At 44.6% G+C, this 18,523-nt stretch overlaps 1 protein-coding gene across 5 annotated transcripts in view; it reads left to right on the top strand.

Moving 5' to 3' along the window:
* The window catches only part of Aff3 (ALF transcription elongation factor 3), a 511,084-nt gene that overhangs the window by 275,646 nt on the left and 216,915 nt on the right, over positions 1-18,523 (top strand). For all 5 annotated transcript variants that reach the window (XM_087898095.1, XM_087898094.1, XM_087898092.1 and 2 more), the window contains one exon: positions 4,090-4,137. In XM_087898095.1, coding sequence (XP_087754221.1) covers positions 4,090-4,137 — 48 coding nt within the window. The remainder of the gene's footprint in view (positions 1-4,089; positions 4,138-18,523) is intronic.

Here is an 18,523-nt window from a genome sequence, read left to right as displayed (position 1 = left end):
CTGCTGGCTGCCTCTTGAGAGCTCCTTTCCCAGAACTTGAGTCCTCACGTTTCTCTGGCAGGCTGTGCAGTGTGTGAGAGTGGTAGGATTCGGGGATGGCATGTAACAACCCAGGCTGCGGAGGAGAATCGGCCAGGGATGCTGGCTTTTAATTGAAGTTTAGTTGGAGTTTCAGTGAGGTGAGACTGTTTTGACAGATTTCAGAATGTAATGATAGAAAAATGAAGGGAGGTTCATCAGAGTCACAGTAAATACGGAGCAACAGCACAGCAACTCAGCATGAGACAACAGCCACAAAACCTCAACAACAACAACAACAAAATACCGAGTAATTAAAATTTACATTGTGCAGCCTCTTTCTCAGTGGGTACCTTTCCAAGGGAAGCAGTGATTTTATTGGGAAAAACGCAAACACAATTTTGGAGATGTAAATTGCATGAACGTTTTAGCCTTGCTCATAAACACAGAAAGTTTTCACACTGTAAATATAATCAAAGCACACAATAGTAGAACTCAGACTTGAGAAAGATCCCCAAAAGACAGAAAGCTCCTCCGATCCCTTTCCCTCTGCTACTCCCCTTCCTACCCCTTCTCTGCATTTGGAAAAGGCCGGGTGTGATTTCATGGTCCCATTTCTGAGGATATATACCCTTCCTGTTTATTCTACTGGCTAGAAAGGACAATGGCTTTTGACTCTTCCTTTCCTCTCCCATTTCCCTTCGCCTTTCTCTGTATATAATGTGGAGGTTAGTTGGCTGAGAGGCCATGGCTAAGTGTTGAATAATGTGTAGCATCAAAAAGATGAAGAAATTCACCTAAATGTTATCAGAATCTTCCATTTCCCCACTTCAAACATGGACCTCAACTCCACTATAGACAGCCCCAGGAGTGAGCATAGGAAGTTTGCCTGAAATAGAAGCATGCTGAAGACATGTGTTACTCCTGCCTTGGCTGCCTCTTGCTGTCGTGGTGGTTTTGCATAGAGGAGCCCTTTACTTCTTTGGACGATAATTTCCCTGTCAGGTTTTGCCTGAAAGAACTCCTGGGTGCCTTTTGAATCAGACTTGCTTCGATATTGTGCCCTGTGGATCCACCCCAGTGTATCTTGAGCCCTGAAGATCCAAGCCACTAGAGTACCTTTCTTGAGGTACCCTTCTTGAGTTCTCAGGAGGATTGTTGCAGAGAAGACACAGGGGGGTCACTCTGCTCCGATTATTCGGGCTCTGACTCAGGAGTGGGACTCCCTGAAGTCCATTGTCTGGTCCTCACTTTGGTACCTTCTCTTGGTGGTCAGCTGTCTCTATCCTGGTCATCAGGTTTACATTGCCATTAAGGAGAACCAACGCCATAATCCTATGTACTCCATCACCAGTGGGGACAGAAGTGCTTTACAGTGCATCTGATACACGTTTCTCTTTGTGTGCCCTTCCTAAAGTAAGGCACTGGGAACTTAGAGGGCAGTAGGGAACATCATTGGAAGAGCCGTTTGTCCCCTATATACATCACAGTGAGGGAAATTAAAGTTTTGTTTTCAGAGAACTTTATCCTTTTTTTGAAATTAAAATATAATTATATTGTTTCCCCCTTTTCCCCTATCTTTAATCCTTTCCTTGTATCCCTTCCTCTCTCTCAAACTCATTGCTGCTAATTCTTTAATTATTGTGTGTGTGTGTGTGTGTGTGTGTATTCCTAAATATATAGATATGACCCGCTCAATCCATATAATGCTATTTGTATGTATATGCCTTCAGGGATGACCACTTGGTATGAGATTATCAACTGGTGTGCTCTCCTTTGGGGAAGACTATGTCTCCTACTTAAGCATTCTTGGTCCCTCTAGTTCTCTGTCTGGGTGAGGACCCCCCAAGACTTCCTCTTCCATGTTTGCCTGTCTGTCACTGCTGTCCTTGTACAGGTCTTGTGTAGGCAGCAATGTCGTTGAGAGTTCATGGGCGTGGCTTCTCTGACATCTCTAGGAAACCTTGTCAGAGCAGACTTCCTGATCCTCTGCCTCTTGCTCTGTTTCTGCCCCCAGAGGAGGCTTCTTAACGGACTTAAACCTGAAGTGTAATTTGAAGTGTTTTCAGTAAGTTGTTGTACCTGGGTAATGTGAGGCTGCATTTTCCCTTCTAATTGTTTCTAAGGTAGAAAATAGGAAGTGTATTGAAAGTTTAGTGTTTGCCTTGTCAGCGTGTCCTCTCAGAAGAGCAGTTGGGGACTTGAGTGTAAGGGAAATGGTTGTGGGTTTGAAGATAAAATTTCCAACTGAGACCACTAATTCTTCCCAGTGCACACCAGAGGGGCCATTCCATGGGCCCACGAAACCATGGCCTGGCTGAGACTTTTCTATGTAGCCGTTGGTGCTCTTTCCTCCAAGCTTCTGTTTCTCAAGCAAATTAGCCTATGCCTGCTTTAAAAGAGTTGGCTTATTTCAAGGACAGTGCTTATGATTGGGGAACATCTGTCAGTGAGAAAATTTCTAAGCTTGACATCACACTCTAGTCTATGCTGTGGTATTTTATGGGTTTTTTTTTTCAAAGTCATGTCAATTTCTTGGGCCTCAGTTGGCAGGGGCAAACAAATCACTATGTCAGAGGAAGTTACAGTCACCTGTGAGACTTTTTCACATCTAACATACTGACCAGAAGTGAGGCGGCATCCATCTCTGTAGATTAAGTAGATTCTGATAAAGTACATTCATGTACCTCAGAATGTCAGGAAGTGTCCTGGTGTGGTAATGAATATAATACGAGAACTTGGGAAGTAGAGGCAGGCAGATGCTAGATTTCAGAGTAGCCTCAGCTGTGTAGGAAGACCATTTCACAAAAGACAAGTTTAAATAAGAGGACCACAGAAAGGAAATGCATTCATTCCTTCCTTAGGTTGACATCAGCTGACATGCATATACAGTATATGCATGTATATATATACACTATATACTGTGTATACCCAGCTTGAAGTGACACAGAGACTTTGCACATTGGGTGTGTTCGAAATGGGGGGATAGTTCTGGGTGTTGAATTGCAGTTGTGAGGAGGCTAGCATGAGGAAGCGCATATACTGAAAATACCAGGGTCAAGTATATCTACTTTGAGGAAACTGTGGGTGAGCTATGACCCAATGGATGCTTTAGAATTAGCTACAGAAACTACAGAAGGCACAGATGACGTTTCTGGAGGAAAAGGAGTTGTGAAGAAAGGGCAGTGGGTTTGATTGACAGAGCACAAAAATGTCCCATTCTGGTATGTCACACTATGCTGTGGTTGGCACCCTTGAATTACAGGACCCACAGAATGACTTCCCCGGGACCGCAGGCTGCACACCCAACAGTAGATGCTCATTGCTTTTATGTTCCCATAAAACCACGTCCTCTGCTCTTAGCTGTGTAACCAGCGGTAACTAAACAGAGTCTGTGGAGCTTAACGTTTTCTCCAATCAGCTCTGACCCTGGGCCACCACCTCAGAGCTGCCTACAGTGCAAGGGTGACAGCAGAGCAAGTGGCTCTGGTGAGATCCGACACCAGCATACTTGGCAGTGCCCAGAGGATTGTGGCTGCTCTTATTTGGTCTTTAGTTTTAGGCTCACCCTGCCTCTCAGAGTAGGATTTGAGGGCTGTGAAGAACTAGGCTTCTATTTAAGCTGTGGTAACCGCCATACCCATCTGGTCCATGGCGTGTATTTCACGGGTAGACTGGATCTGCTCTGTGGTAAAGTCAGTGATTTCCACACTTGAATGAAGCCCAGGGTGGATGGCTCTCAGAACTGTGGAGTTGTTTTGTGTGTGTTTCTAGGAACTTCCCCACTTAAATTAACATAGTGGGAGAGCTCTGAACAGAGTCTGTGGACATGCATATGTATGTGGCTCTGCCTGCCAAGAAAGGGGAGGCAGGCACAGTGAGAACTGCCCAGTGAGCATTGGCCATCCAGGCAAGCGCCTCATCAGCACTCCCTGCTTTACACCTTCCCTTAGGCCAACATTGCGTCCTCCCCTGTCCTCCAGTCCCACTAATTTGGAAATTTGCTTGTCATCCTCTTTGTGGCCATCCTTCCATTTGATCAAGCCTAATTTGTTTTTCCTTTGCTTTTAGGAGAGTAGATCTGGAGAAAGCAACAGCTGTGTAGAAGACATAATTCGGGTAAGGATACTCTTTAAAATCTTATCAATGTGTCAGCCACGCACAGATTTCCAACAGAAGGGAGTCCTGTGGCCATATTACCCAAGGGATCCTTCATGGCTTGCCGTTTGATGTTTACCTGGTCTGAGGACGCCCATCTGAGTCACCTAAGTGACACCTCTTGGAGTGGCCATTCTTCTCAGGGTTTTAGTAGCTCACTCAGGCCTGTTGCCTGTGGTACCCTGAGGTGACGCTAAAGTGATCAGCTAGATGACCAAAAAAAAAAAAAAAAAAAAAAACCCCGCAGATGTTAGGTGAAGAATATAACAGGACTCCCATCTGTATGCACCCGTTTACCACCTGCGCATCCTTTAGTGCTATGTTCTGAGACAGGCCAGGGCTGCCTTGTGATTGTTTGTCTGAGCTTCATTAGAATCAGAAGCTCCTGACTAGAGATAGTGCTGGAGTCTGGAATGTATTTCTATGTGTGTTGCACATTATTAATTAATTTCTTTGGTGCTCTGTTTGCCCATCCTTCCCACTGCCTTCCTCAAGCCAGTTTCTCACAGAGACGGACAAGCTGGGCTTTTGCACTGTGTGTGTGTTTTCCCGAGTGTTCCAACTTATAATCAAGAAGCTGCCATCAACCCGTAGTTTTACTTCACTCGTATTTTTTTCAGGGGAAATCACCTAAAAATTTACAGTTCTTAGAAATCTGATATCACACTGGGCAAAACACCAAAATAAATTATGCTAGGTGGTGTAGTCATTTCCTGTAAAGAGGAGAACATTAACATGCTTCTACCTTTTGGACATCCTGTGTATTTCTTCGCGAATTACCAACACACTGCAGTAGTATTATATAATTACTTGACTTACAATTTATACTTTCCCATTCTGTTCTCAAAAATGGATATTTTTCTTCCCGGAAAGTGTTACTTCACAAATAAATTTTTGTAAATTCACAAGTTGGTCAGAATAATGAAATTTAGTATTTTTTAAAATCATAGTGATTTTCTCTTCTGAAGAAAACTGTTTTTTAAAACATGAAGCTTCATTTCTGACCATTAATTATATTGAGTCCATATTTCATTTTTAAAAATCTATATTGCCTGTTTTGTTTCCGTTTAAACAATGGATCGTATACGATACTGATAAACCTCTCCTATTTTCCTCTTGTTGGGGCTGAAGACTCTTTGGGGCACTCTCCTTTGGTTGGTTGAGTTGTCTATGTTTGTCTACATTCTCCCCCCGTGTGATTGGACATGCCTCCATGTATCATCTCTTGTTCGTTCTGAAGAAATTTGTCGTTTGTCATCCCTTCTCCTTTTGTCTTCCTCCTTGCTCTCCTCATGGGGTCTCCCGGAACAGCCTGGAATCCACGGTTCTGCCTCCACTGCCCAATTGCTGGAATTACAGGGTTGTGCGCTCTCATGCTCAGCCCTGGCCCTTTTTGTTCTTACCTGTAGACAGGACTTGAAAGAAAGATGTAAATAATTTTTTTTATTTATCTTTTTTTATTTTATGTGCATTGGTGTGAAGGTGTCAGGTCCCCTGGAACTGGATTTTCAGACAGCTGTGAGCTGCCATGTCGGTGCTGGGAATTGAACCCGGGTCCTCTGGAAGAGCAGTCAGTGCTCTTAACAGCTGAGCCATTTCTCCAGCCCCAAGATGTAAATAATTTATGCATCAAAAAGTTACACTTTAGGAAGTTGAAACTCATTTTAAGTAAAGCAGATTCCTTCCGTGAAGTTTAGAGCTTTGACTTTTTCTAAAGAGAACTTGGGAAAGCCTTCCTGTCTCCATCCACCCCACTCCTAATCTTCCTACAACAGTGGCTCACAACCTCCCACTTGGTGCTGCCCCTGCCACAGCCCTCTCTCCATGCACGTGTGGCACAAAGAAGAAGACTGGAGCCATGGAGTAGATGAATTAGTGTCCACATATGAGGCTGAAGTCTCCGCACTGGCCCTGTGGGGAGGGAGCTGTATGAGAAGATAGTGAACTAATTGAGCTCTCCTCCTCTTCAAACCCTTGAGACGTCCCGTACTAGAGAAATGGTAGTGGTGTCAGTCATGGGTGGAATCCCTTACACCAAGTCCCACACTCTTCAGGTGTTGCTGGTGGTAGTTGGTAATGGAGGGGTTACCAGAGGATGCAGTGTCCCCAGTGGGACCTGGCCTTTTTCTTGCTGTCCCTTGCCTCACTCAGTTGGTGACTTTCACAGTCATTTTTCCCTCTAACACAAGCATGGGGCTCCTTTTCACTAGTAGTCGAGCACACTTACTGCGTATCTGCCACACACCAGCACCCCTCTGAGTCTGAGGAAGGGAGTGAAAGAACCCTCCGAGCGAACACCATAAAAGCCACCGTGCCACGCTTGCTTTGAGTCTTGGCTGTGGTTGGTTGTCCCTTTGAGGTCTGGTTCCCATGGATAGCCTTTGTAATGCCCAATTTTCTTCATACTTTTTCTGCTCTGTGACTAACTTGGGGAAACCTGATGTGGTCAAGGCCGTCAGGAGTACTTGTTTGAAGCCTCGTTGTTTAAAGGGTAGTGCTCTCTTGTGAAGGAAGCAGAAGGCCTTAAAAATGGCTCAGAGTGATGGCAATCAGAGTTCTCATGTCCTTTCTGTGTGGAAAGGCATCTAAAAAAAACATTAGTGGGCTAAATAGACGTGGCCCCTTGTTCTGATGGAACTGTCTGCCTGCCAGCAGAGGCGGGCACTAGTATTCCAGAGACCCAGTTAGGAAGGACATTACACCAGCTGTGACAGATTCTCAGGAATTGATGTGACCTTACCATATGCTGTATGACCTTTCTTGTGGTTGAGGCTGGTCTCACTGGTAGTTACAAGATAAATAGGATGTGGAGTGAGGAATGATGGGGGGGGGCAAGCAAAGGAAATGGCAGAGTTCAGCCTGTCAGACAGAGCACTGTGAGGACCAGGTAGACCAAAATGACTAGAAAGGTGGTGGAAAGAGATAGGAGGGGCTAGATGGTGCTGGCCTTCTGGGCGTGTATGTTCAGGTCCTGTGGAAGGGAGCCATGAGGTGGTATGGTGACATTGGCCATTTCCGTTTCCTGTTCTGACAGCCATGGAAGGTGAAGGGAAGAGGTAAGCAGAAGTAGCAGTCAGGATGGAAGCCATTGGAAGAGTGTAGAGCTGAGCTGCTGGGAGGGATGCTCTCGGGTGAGCAGTGGGGGCTCTTAGGATTACTCCTATTTTAGGAGGAGGGGGAAGTAGGAATCCATTTATAGACATACGAGTTGAAGGGCATTTCGGGCATCTGAAGAGCAGAGACGAACAGGTAGGTGAGTGTAGCTCACAGCAGACGGCTGAGCTATTTGGTAACACTGCAGATCTGCCACATTTTCCAAGAGAGAAGCTAGAAACCAGGGAAACAAGAACATAAAGGCCCAGGAAGGAAATTCCTCCTGTAAACAGAAGTGAGACGTAAGTGGAACACATGACATGTAAAGGCTTAGACGGATGGGGAGTCAGGGCCAGTTCTCAGCCATCAGAAGGAAGGAAGCTGAGGCATTCTGCTGTAGCAGGGATTCCCGTTTCCATGTGACGGCAACATGAACGCGCCAGACCGTGCCTTGCGTCAGCTGCCATCCTCTCAGGTTTATGGCTCACACTGCCAGCAGCATCTTCTCCCCTCCTTTAGCTTTGCTGAGGTGACTGTTTTCAAATCATTTGAATGTTACAAAACATTATAAAGTACAATTACTTTTTATTCTTACTGAGAGAATTTTAATCCTGGGACCTAATGAATCTGTGCATAATTACAGAATTCTCTTATCCAGGGGCGAAATTATCACCGAGTTCTGTGGAGATGGGCCGTAAGTGCTTGAGGCCCTCGTGGCTGACGTGTGCTCACCGTAGACAGTTCTGCAAGTTGTCCTGTATTTCCCCATGGGAGACTCAAGTGGTGGAATACCTTGGTGCCTTTTGTAGCATCATCCATTAACATAGAATGGCATTACCATTTGTTCAGCCAATAAAAGCCGTTTACAGCATAGTGGAAGAAGTGCAGGGCTAGGATCCAGGATACACAAGGTTTATACGTGAAGGTTTTAGATTACGCATTGCTGACGGCACCCCCACAAAGTGCTGTGCCTTTATAATAACAACCAAGGGGCCAGTGCTTGAGATTGTGGTTTGAATTTAGAGCCTATTTGAGTGTAGCATCTGAACAGATTCCCTTCTTGGCTATCATCTTTACTCACTAATTTAATTCTAGTGTGCTGTGAGGTACCCATGGTGGGGATTTGCGTAGAGTTGCATACTTCTGTTAATATGAAGGGGTAAATGGTACTTGTTTAGATTCTAGGGATTCATTTCCTGACATTTTAATGGAATGGCCTTCATGCGAGTGCAGGAAAATCAATTTTTTCCCGTAGTTTTCCAAAAGCTGAAGATCCCGCCACACAGCATCTCTGGAGAGGTTTGTGCATCACGAGCAGTGTCTTATGGAGTGCACATCAATACAGCCTGTCACATGGCCAGACTCCGGGTGGCGGGACAACAGAGACCTTGTGCTCAGACATCTCCGTGCTCCTTGCCCCAGATGAAAACATATTAGCTACTCTGTGCCTACTAGAACATGAGAAACAAAGAGATGCCTTGTTTTCAGTGGCTTGCCTGGGTCACTTGGAGAACTGGCTCAGGTCACATCTTCACTGCAGGCCAGAGCGGCTTTTTATGAAAGTTCGTACTGTTTCTTTTATAATATTTGATTTGTTTCCAACACTAAAGATTTAATTCTTGGCAAATTAAAACCAACCAATAACAAAAATCAACCCAGGGAGACCTGTCAAGAAGTAATATTAATATATTCCATTATTTATTATAGAAAAATAAGCCAGACAGTAGCATTGTACACTTTTAATCCCAACGCTTGGGAGGCAGAGGCAGGCAGATCTTTGTGAGTTTGAAGCTAGCCTGGTCTACAGAGAGAGTTCCAATACTGCCAGGGCTACAAAAACAAAAGCAAAAGAAAAAAAAGAAAGAAATATGACTAAGAAGTGAGGAACTGGAAAGATTGCTCAGTGGTTAAGAGCACTGGCTGCCCATCCAAAGGACCTCGGTTCAGTGTCCAATACCCATGCAACAGCTTACAATGTGTGTAATCCACCAGGGAACCTGGCACCCTCACGTAGACATACATGCTAACAAAACATCAATGCACATAAAATGAAATTTTGGAAGAGAGGGAAGACGGACGGATGGACGGAAGGAAGGCAGGCAGGCAGGCAGGACAGATGTTAATATAGAAAGTTCAGTAAAGCAAACTATAATCCTAGGCAAGGATAAATCCAGGCATTTCATAGTGTTGTATTTTATGTTTTCTTTTTGCCATGGGGCATCTGAATGTTAAGGACAGAACTTACACATGTTTATATTACACTTTACATCTGTAGATAAATTTTTAATAAAAAAAACATTGTTAGTCCAGAAGTCCTATATAAAGGACTACATCCTACCTACCAAGGGCCTCCAGGTGACTCATTGCAGGACCATCTGGCCACTCTCTACATGCTATGCTATGATTCTGAAGGAGTTCAGTCTCTATAAGAGAGGTGGGTCTGACCCAGTAGGCTTTGGGGTAAAAGCCACGGGAACCCTAGGGTTCAGGGGCCCCTTCTGTGAACATGCTGTGTCAGCTTGCAGTATCTTCATTTCTTGGCAGCTGCACAATTAGGAACGATGAAGTCACTTCTGGCTGATAGAGTTAGTTAGCCAGGGAAATGTCAGCAGTGAGGTTTTAGTTTCTGTCCTAGCAAGGGGAGGTACCTCAGTCTGTTCATGAGTGTTTGTCAACATTTGCAGTAATGTGGTAGGGTTTTATGACGCCCTTTGGGAATTTCAGTACTGCAGTAACGACTGCATCATCAAAAGCAATCCGTTTTTATATGTGTTCCATATATGAGAGCCAGAAAGTAGTCAATGTGCTTGGTGTCCTGGGTACCTGCTGCACACAGGAGAGGCTCAGTGGGTGCGGGAAGCAGTTTAGGAGAAGAGAACAGAAGAGGGAGGCAGCAGAGGTGTGCTCCGGTCCTCAATAGCACTCCCAGGCAGGTGGCTTGCAGAGTTCAGCCCTGCCAGCACGGAACAAGATGGCGGGGTCGGAGTGATGCTGAAGTGGTCTGGCTCACCTCCCTGCCCAGGCCACGGGACTACCCATTGCCGTTCCTATAACCCATCAAAACGCTTGGGCTGTCCTCATTGTTTTACCTTTTCTGTGTTTACGGGAGCAGTTTCAGAAGAATAGGTGCTCATGTGAGAGACATGTGTGCTAGGAAGTGAGCAGACTTGTCTGTGCCCACAAGTGAGATTTACCGCTGCGGTGTTGTCTTCATAGAGCAGGAAGTATTAATGCAGACAAAATCACAGTAGGCAGTCATACTTTAAAACGTACAAATCACCCTCAAAGACATCACTTATTTTTATTTCATCTCTTTGAGTTGACAGGTTAAAAATAACGTATGTTTTAGGGGAACTAGATTCTGGTGTTGTGTCATACAATGGGATGACACATTATGTATTACAGAAAAAGTTAGAGAAAGCATTTCAAATGTTCTTTTTACAACAAAGAAACGATAGACATTGAAAGGAGTTGTGTGTCTTTACTGATTTACACGTTATGCAATGTTTATATAAATTTTAGTTTACTGCTAGAGAACCCTGGGGCTTGCACCTGCCAAGTGTGTTCCAAGCCCCACAACCGCACCCCTGACCCCCACAATCTGTTTTCAGTATGGGTTTCGTTCAAGTGTTCTTCTCTAGTAAAAATTTTAAGATGCTGGATTGGAACCCAGGGCCTTACCAATACTATGCAAGCTTCCTAATACTGACTGAGCCACATCCTTAGTTCCTGACTTTATTTTTCCTTATGATTTATTATTTAATATGGAACATTTATATGTTTAACAACTACATATCTTCATCAGACTTTGAAAACTTTATAACAGGGGCTAGAGAGATGGTTCAATAGTTAGCAGCATTCATGCTCTTCCCGAGGACCCAGGTTCAATTCCCAGCACCCATATGGCCACTCTCAACCATCTGTACCTCCAGTCTCAAGGGATTAGATGTCCTGTTCTAGCTCCATGGGTACCAGGCATGAACACGGTGCACAGACATACTTGCAAGCAAAACACTCATATACATAAAAAAAGTTGATAAGTGAAAGTTTCTTAAACTTACAGCATAGAACATTAGCTTTAGAGTTATTGTATCGTAAGGCGTTGAGAAGGCTTAGGGTCCCAATCAAGAGGCATCTAGACATGAACGTATCTGCTAAAGTGACGTCAGGACCTAGACTGTGAAGACAGATGAGATCGCACTTGCTTGCAGAAATATCTGGGAAGTGTTTACGTGTGTGTAAACTTGGTGTCAGACAACCCCCGGCATGCAGAGCCCTCATCTGTGGCCCACATCATCTCTGCCTGACATTTTCAGTGCTCACTCTGACCTAGAAATCCCGTCAAACAGATCACACTTGCAAATAGGTCCTCACGTCTACCTCACGAAGCCCTGCCCTAGTACCATTACCGCTCAGATCTCCTAAGGGCATTGTGTCCCCCGCCCCCCAGAATCATTGCCAGGGTTAGCGTGTGAACTGCGTGGCCCGAGTAAGGTCAGGCCATCTTCTCAGACGGGTCCTACTGCTAACTGGACCAGCATACCTGCTTGATCCGTATCTCCACTGGCCTTAGCTGCCCTGGGTTATTTCAGGTCTGTGGAGTGGAGCAGAAGCATGTCCAGCAGCCAGCAGCAGAGGTTACACTATGGACCCTGTGCCATGCAGCAGAAGGTGAGGCCCCTGGTTTCTACCAGACCTGCCTTCCAGGGTAAAATCACAGCAGCCTCTCTTCCTTCACCCCCGACTAGAGCTCTCTGTCAGCATGCTGTTTCCAGACAAGGCATCTGGTAGTCTTACCTTGTCCTCATGAGTATTTTCTCAACCTTCATCCTCAATTCCCCAGGGGACCTTTTTGGGGCAATGGTGTTTGGAACCAACCCAGGAACCTACATGGGCTAAATAGCAGTCTACCTCCAATTTAACCCCAGCTCCCAAGGAAGCTCTTTAGTAACATTTTTCTAACATCCTCCTCATGGGCTTCTTGTCACCCCAGGTGTTCGGTATCTGTTTATACATTACATATCTGTTAGGCTTTCTGCTTATGGGAAGCTTTGCAAACTGAAGAACCATTCGGTATGACCAGCATTTGGGAAGGTTTGGCTGGGTTGGGCCGTCTCTGCTTGCTCTGCCCTCTGCCCCCAGTGTGTCCTCACTTGTACAGACACTTCACGTTCCCTGTTCTAGGCAGACCAGTGTCTCTCTTGGGTGTTCTAGGACTGACTGACTTCAGCTTCTCACAGTCCTGGGTACCAGGACAGCTGTGAGAGAACCCGGCAGAGACCCCACCTTCCTGTAGCCCTGTGATCCAGGCGAGACACTTGCATTCATCCATCTCAGCCCTCCGACCTTCTCTGTGCTCTCTTCCCACTTGGGACCAATCCTCTCCTGTGATCCAGCCCCATCCTCTGCTGAAGCTGACTCAAGAGGTAGCAAGCGTTTCCACTGCCTTGTAACCACGGTCTCCTAGCTAGCTTCTGCACTCAGAGTACACTTGTAAATGTTCCCAAAGTATTTCAGTGTACAACAACAGCTAAATCATAGGAAAGGAGCGGGTTTTCTCCAGAGCCACATTCCCTGAGGCTCTTCCCTCCCTCCCTCCTAGGTAGGCCAGCCTCTCATCAGCTTTACTTCATTTGCCTTCAGGCCTCCGCTGTATAGATTTCACCTACCATACCTGCACATCCGTGTGTCACAGCCCCAAGCATGCTCGTCAGGAGTTACAGGGATGATGTTCACCACAGCACCTGTGGTAAAGTGTTTTTACCATCTCACCCCACTATACCCTGTAGGATTATCCCTTGCTTTGTGGCCCTTCCTTCCTGTATCCATCTTGGATGCCAGTTTCCTTGGGTTATCTCCTGCCATTCTTCTCTTAGGGTATCTCTGGCACACTACTATCCCTGGGCTCCTGATAAAGGCTTCCAAGTGCTGGTAGGTGTCGGATGCATAACTTGAACCCAGCTCTGTGTCCTGAATTTCATGTCCACCTGTCCAGCTAGCCACATTTCCACGTGTCAAGAACACCTCTCCCTTAACTTTACCTCACACCTCTACCACCCTTTCCTCCAGTGTGAATTATTGTAGTCACGTGACTGCTAACACGCTTGGATTTTTCTCTCTCATTGTCTTCTCATTCAATTCTTCCCCAGGTCTGTGAGCTGTCGCTTCCTCAAACAGGTCTAGTCTCTCTCTCTCTCTCTCTCTCTCTCTCTCTCTCTCTCTCTCTCTCTCTCTTTCTCTCTCTCTCCAGTCTCCTGCCCAGGTCAGGACACCATCCTTTCCTGCCTAGACCTTCCAGAAGGCTCCCCACTAACCTTTAGCTTCTAGCCCCCCTCCAGCTAGTTCTCCATGGTGCAGGCAGAAGCGGCTTTCCAAAGCATACATTTCATTCTCCTCCCCCAGGCTCAGGACAGTCAGATTTCTGTATGTGAATTGCAGAGTCCTTTGTGATCCACTCCTGCATGGTTATTCCAGCCGTGCTTCCCCAGCCTGCACCCCATACTTTAATTCCTGTTCTACCAGGGTGTCACCACCACTGCAGTCCGCACTCCCCACACCTGACTCCTGGATTCTGCCCTACTTATCTTCAAAACAAAACAAAACAAAACAAAACCACCTGACTCCTTTTTACTTGACATAACACTTCCTCTAGAGCCTTTCTCCTTCCCCAGGTCTGAGATAGAGGCTTCTAATTTGTGTTCTTAAGAACCTGAATTCATACTGCAATACTTGTTACATGGTGGCCTTTCTTATCCCTCATCGGTCCATCTCTCTTGAAGGGCTGACACTGACCACCACATAAAGAGATGCTTAATAAATGCTAGAGAACGAAAAGGAATGAATGAGTGAGTGAATGAATGACTTCACTCTGTGCTTGTTACTTGTTTCTCTTCTTCACCCTGTTGTCTCCCCACACTGTAACGAAGGTGTTTGAGATTTTCCCTTAAAACAGCTCTTCTTAAGGGCTGTCAGCACCACTGTATGTAGAAGAACCGTCACACAGCATACAGTGAGCAGAAATGCAAGAGAGATGAAAATTAACCGCTAGTGATCTGCGGTCAGAAATAGAAAGGAATCTAGTCATTACTTCAGCGTGTGGCACATCAGGAAAGCCCAGGGCTTTTGTATCTGCCACTTGTGTCTTGATTATCTTTTATGAGATTGGGTTTTTCATTTTGATAGATAATGAATTTTACAAGTTGAAGAAATCAAGATAATAAGTTTGCGAGGATAATTTGGTTAATTAGCATGTTGCTACTGTGGAATCAAGGGCTGCGAGTCAAAGCGATTTCACTGCTAATGTGGTCTATGCAAAGCATCTCTTGGAAAAATTAAAACATCCACCCAGAGCGATCAGCTCAGGGCACACATTTAAAACTTGTATTTATTATGAAAACCACATGCAGTGTTCTCTGTTACTTTTTTTTTCCAAATTGAGGGTTGTAGAATTACATTGATTTGCTGCAAATTACCATTGTATGTACACAGATCTCTGAAAAATAATTTCTAACAGAGAGAATGATAGCTTGAAGATAGAAGAAATGGAAGACTTGAAAGTGAGAGCATCTATCCTGATAACTGTTATATATTTTAAATCAGGCAAAATTCTGTACCTGCCCCTGTAATCTTATGGATGTTTAGCTCATTTGAGCTTATGAAACTAATTTTTTCTTTGCCTTGCATGCATGTGTTTTTAGTAAGTTCTACTAGTTTTGGTTTGTGGATGTATAATGCCTTGTTTTCTGATTCTTGGATGCTGTGAAGTGTAAATGCTGAGGAAGCAGTGAGCACAACTCCGACTGATTGAGAACTTTTCCAACATGCCTGTCATGTTTGCATGTTCTTTTGTTCTGGTCTTCTAGGAAGCGGTTCTCACAGCCCCTAATTTTCCAACAGGTAGCACAGTGTCCAGTTTTTTTACTATCCTAAATTAAATGTTTATTAAACATGAAGTTCTCTTCTTTTTATTTGTCCAAGGCTTTATTCGTTTGTACCTTATAACTCCTAGAAGAGGGCTGTGCTTCCGTTTTCTGGTCAGTGTCTCTCAGAGAGACTGCCTTCCTCAAAGTGGGTTCTGAGGATCAGTCAGCAGACTGTGTCTGCGGTCGCTGGTTTAGAATAGATTGTTGTATACTAACACAAACTGTCCTTCTTCCCCGTCCCTACCCGCTATTATCAACCTTTTCTCTCTCCTGAGGATTTCATGGAAAGTGACAGGCAGTTCGCTGTTCATTGTTACAGATTTCTTTTTTTAACAAAGTTTTCATCATAATATCTTTACTTTTTGTGGCAACTCTAAATAATTAGAGATTTGTAGTTCCATGATATTAGTATATAGAGGGTTTTATTTTCTCACATTTGAGTGTCTGTCTGTGAATATTGATTAGGCTTCTGAAATCGGCTTTAAAATATTAAGATCAGAGGGTTGGAGGGCAGCTCACTTCTTGCCTCATGTGCACAAGAGCCTAGGTTAAAAAACAAATAAGCAAAAGCCCCAAAACTTCAGAACATGCCTTTTATCAATCTGTTAATATGGATTCAATCCACAAGACCTTGACTATTTTTAAATATTTTCAAGTAGAAATTTATACGTATAAAGTCCATTCTTTAAATTACCCTGTATCTACTCCTGACAGACATTTTCAGAATAATCAGATATGTGTACCCACTCTCAGAGTTTAGCTTTCTCATCTCTCGGAATAACAGTGTTGGGTCATTTCTCTAAATATGCATTTAAAATTCAGTTTAACAGCAAATACCTGTAAGAAGACAAAACATATGGGCTTTTAAAGTCAGGTTAAATTGCTGTTAAACACTTGTGTTTCAATGACCAGCTCCCACATCCTACCCAACTGCTTCTCAGGAAACCAAATTAGAGATTAAGTGACTGGGGAGGCCACGGCTGGACGTAAATACAGAGTATTCGGAGAGGACTGAAGCTCGGAAGAGGGAGAAGAGAACCTTCCGCTATTGTGTGCCATGAGAATGATACTGCCCAGAAAAGGAGCAGCAACGGGTTCTCTTCGGTCAGAGAGAGAAAAACCTCCCTTCTGCTCTGCAAAGCAAGCTTTATCCTCTTGACTTTTTAACTTTCCCATTTGCTCACTGAAGCCGTCACTACCCCTTGCACACCCTGAGCCCTGAACTCTTGGGGGAGAAAAGACAAGAGATGAAAATGGAGCTAGGTATTGTTGTATGAAAGGAGGAGCCCACTGCGTATGAATAAAGACCCCAAAACAGGTTCCTAGAGCGTTGGAAACAAGTGTTGATGCTAGGGGTGGGGGGAGAGGTCATGGTGGCTGGAGTCATCTGGAAAGATTGTCAGCAGCCCTTGGATAGAGAAATGATTAATCACTTCAACACAAAAGAACACAAAGGGAGATTTGTTAAGAAGAAGCAGAGGACAGAGTATCAGCTCCAGGGGCTACGGGGCTCCTCTGTGTAATAATGCATTTTTAAAATGTGTGCCACATCAAAAGCAAAGTCACATGCCACTGGAGGAAAATCAACTGAAAGGGCAGAGAACAAGATTTTCAGTAAATTAGAAGGAATGTGTAGGAAATGAGAGTAGCAATCATTTGGGTTGTAGAATCCCTCCATCCCCTCCCGAAGCTTAGTGTCTTAGTGTCAGGAAAAACTCACAGCCCCTTGGGTGACGGGGACTAGACCTTTTACTCCTAAGCATGAAAGGAGCCTATATAGTCAATATTTTTAAGTAATCCTTCTTCTCCTTCAAAGCTATGGCTTTGGACTAAATGTGCTCCATTATTGGAAGCCCAAACCACTGGTTCCTGCATCCTGGCTTAATGTCATATCAGTTACTATATTCACTCATGTAGTGTTGTCCCAGTCATCCAGGTGGAAAGAGAGAGGTAGAAAGAGTAGCAGACAGAGGTGGGGTTTAAACTTCGGCCTCCCCCCGCCCCCGTCCAGCCTGGGGCTGTTCTATACCGTGCAGAGTACAGCCAGGCTCCACATGCATGTAGGGGAATAGAAAGGATTCAGAAGGCAGGCCCCATAGCTTGGGTTCCCAGGCACCAAGAGTTTCACTGAAGGCATGTGGTTTTGTGGGAGTGGGCCCCTGTGGCCTCCACCTTTGCACAGATCCTGGCGTCTCTCTGGTAGTTAATGTTTGATATCATCTGCCTCATGTCTCTGTTGTGAGCTGTGATGTTAGGCCTACAATGGGCACGTCCATACTTCATGTGTATAGACTTCTTTCGTGTCATTATTTCCCAAGGTTTCAGTATGATGATCTGATACTTTGTGTCATGCTGCATTTGCTGTTTCTGTGTGGGACAGAACGCAGCTAACTGTCTATGAGACGGGACCAGGGCTTTGGTTACACAAGCCATCACATAAAGGGGCTTGGCAAGCATGGAGACACCTTTGATAGTCCTTATACATCGGCAAAGAGCAAACATAACCAGTTACCTAGCAGCACAACTTTAAACGCCAGCCTGTTACCTGCAGTGGCCTGGGTGGTCCTACCGTCCGTCCGTGAGCTCTGTGGTAAACAGCACTACTCTTGTCAGCCCTAGGAAAAGCAACACTGGATAGCAGTTTCCTTTCCCAGGGAGGGGAACAAGTAAAGGCCTCTGCAGAGGAGACAGCGAGTGAGGTAGTGGTGCAGAAGCCCAGACTCAGCTGCTCGCAGTCTAGATTGCAGTGTGGTGCACGTTACCCACGGCAAAGCTATTGTTCTCATTCGTTGTTGCACATGGCCGTAACGACTCCTGCTAGATGAATGTGCAGAGCCACATGTCCTAGCGAACCCACATGTCTAGCAGTGTGTTTTCATTCTTGTTCTGTGCTTCTGGAGGTAAACCAGTTTGTAAACCTGTGACCAACATAAACATTTTATGGTGAAAATAGTGGCTGTTAGCTGCTAGCATTCTTATTGTTAAAATGACTATTTTCAGACTTATTGGAAAGGAAGTTCACTTAAAGAAATCTCAGCCTAGAAAACCCAGATATGTATATTGTATGATATTCGCTAGATTTTTTTATTTGCTGAGCATTCGTGATTATTGGTAATAATTAACATTAATAGCAAACTTCTCTAAGGAATTTAAATACTAATCTAGTTTCTTTACAAGATGGCATTAACTTGCAAAACAAAAGTGTTAGAAATTGTTTGAAAATGATTGTCAGATAATAAAACATAAAGAATAGAATTTCTTGGAATTAATTGTAAAGCAGTAAGATGTTACCTTGCAAAGTGGTATTTTGAACCGCAGTTCAGGTCCATACA

The sequence above is a fragment of the Myodes glareolus genome, chromosome 18 (assembly GCF_982192425.1).
Source record: "Myodes glareolus chromosome 18, mMyoGla1.1, whole genome shotgun sequence".
NCBI classification, from domain to species: domain Eukaryota; kingdom Metazoa; phylum Chordata; class Mammalia; order Rodentia; family Cricetidae; genus Myodes; species Myodes glareolus.
The sequence above is the reverse complement of the archived record's forward strand: the minus strand, read 5'-3'. Positions and strand labels throughout refer to the sequence as shown.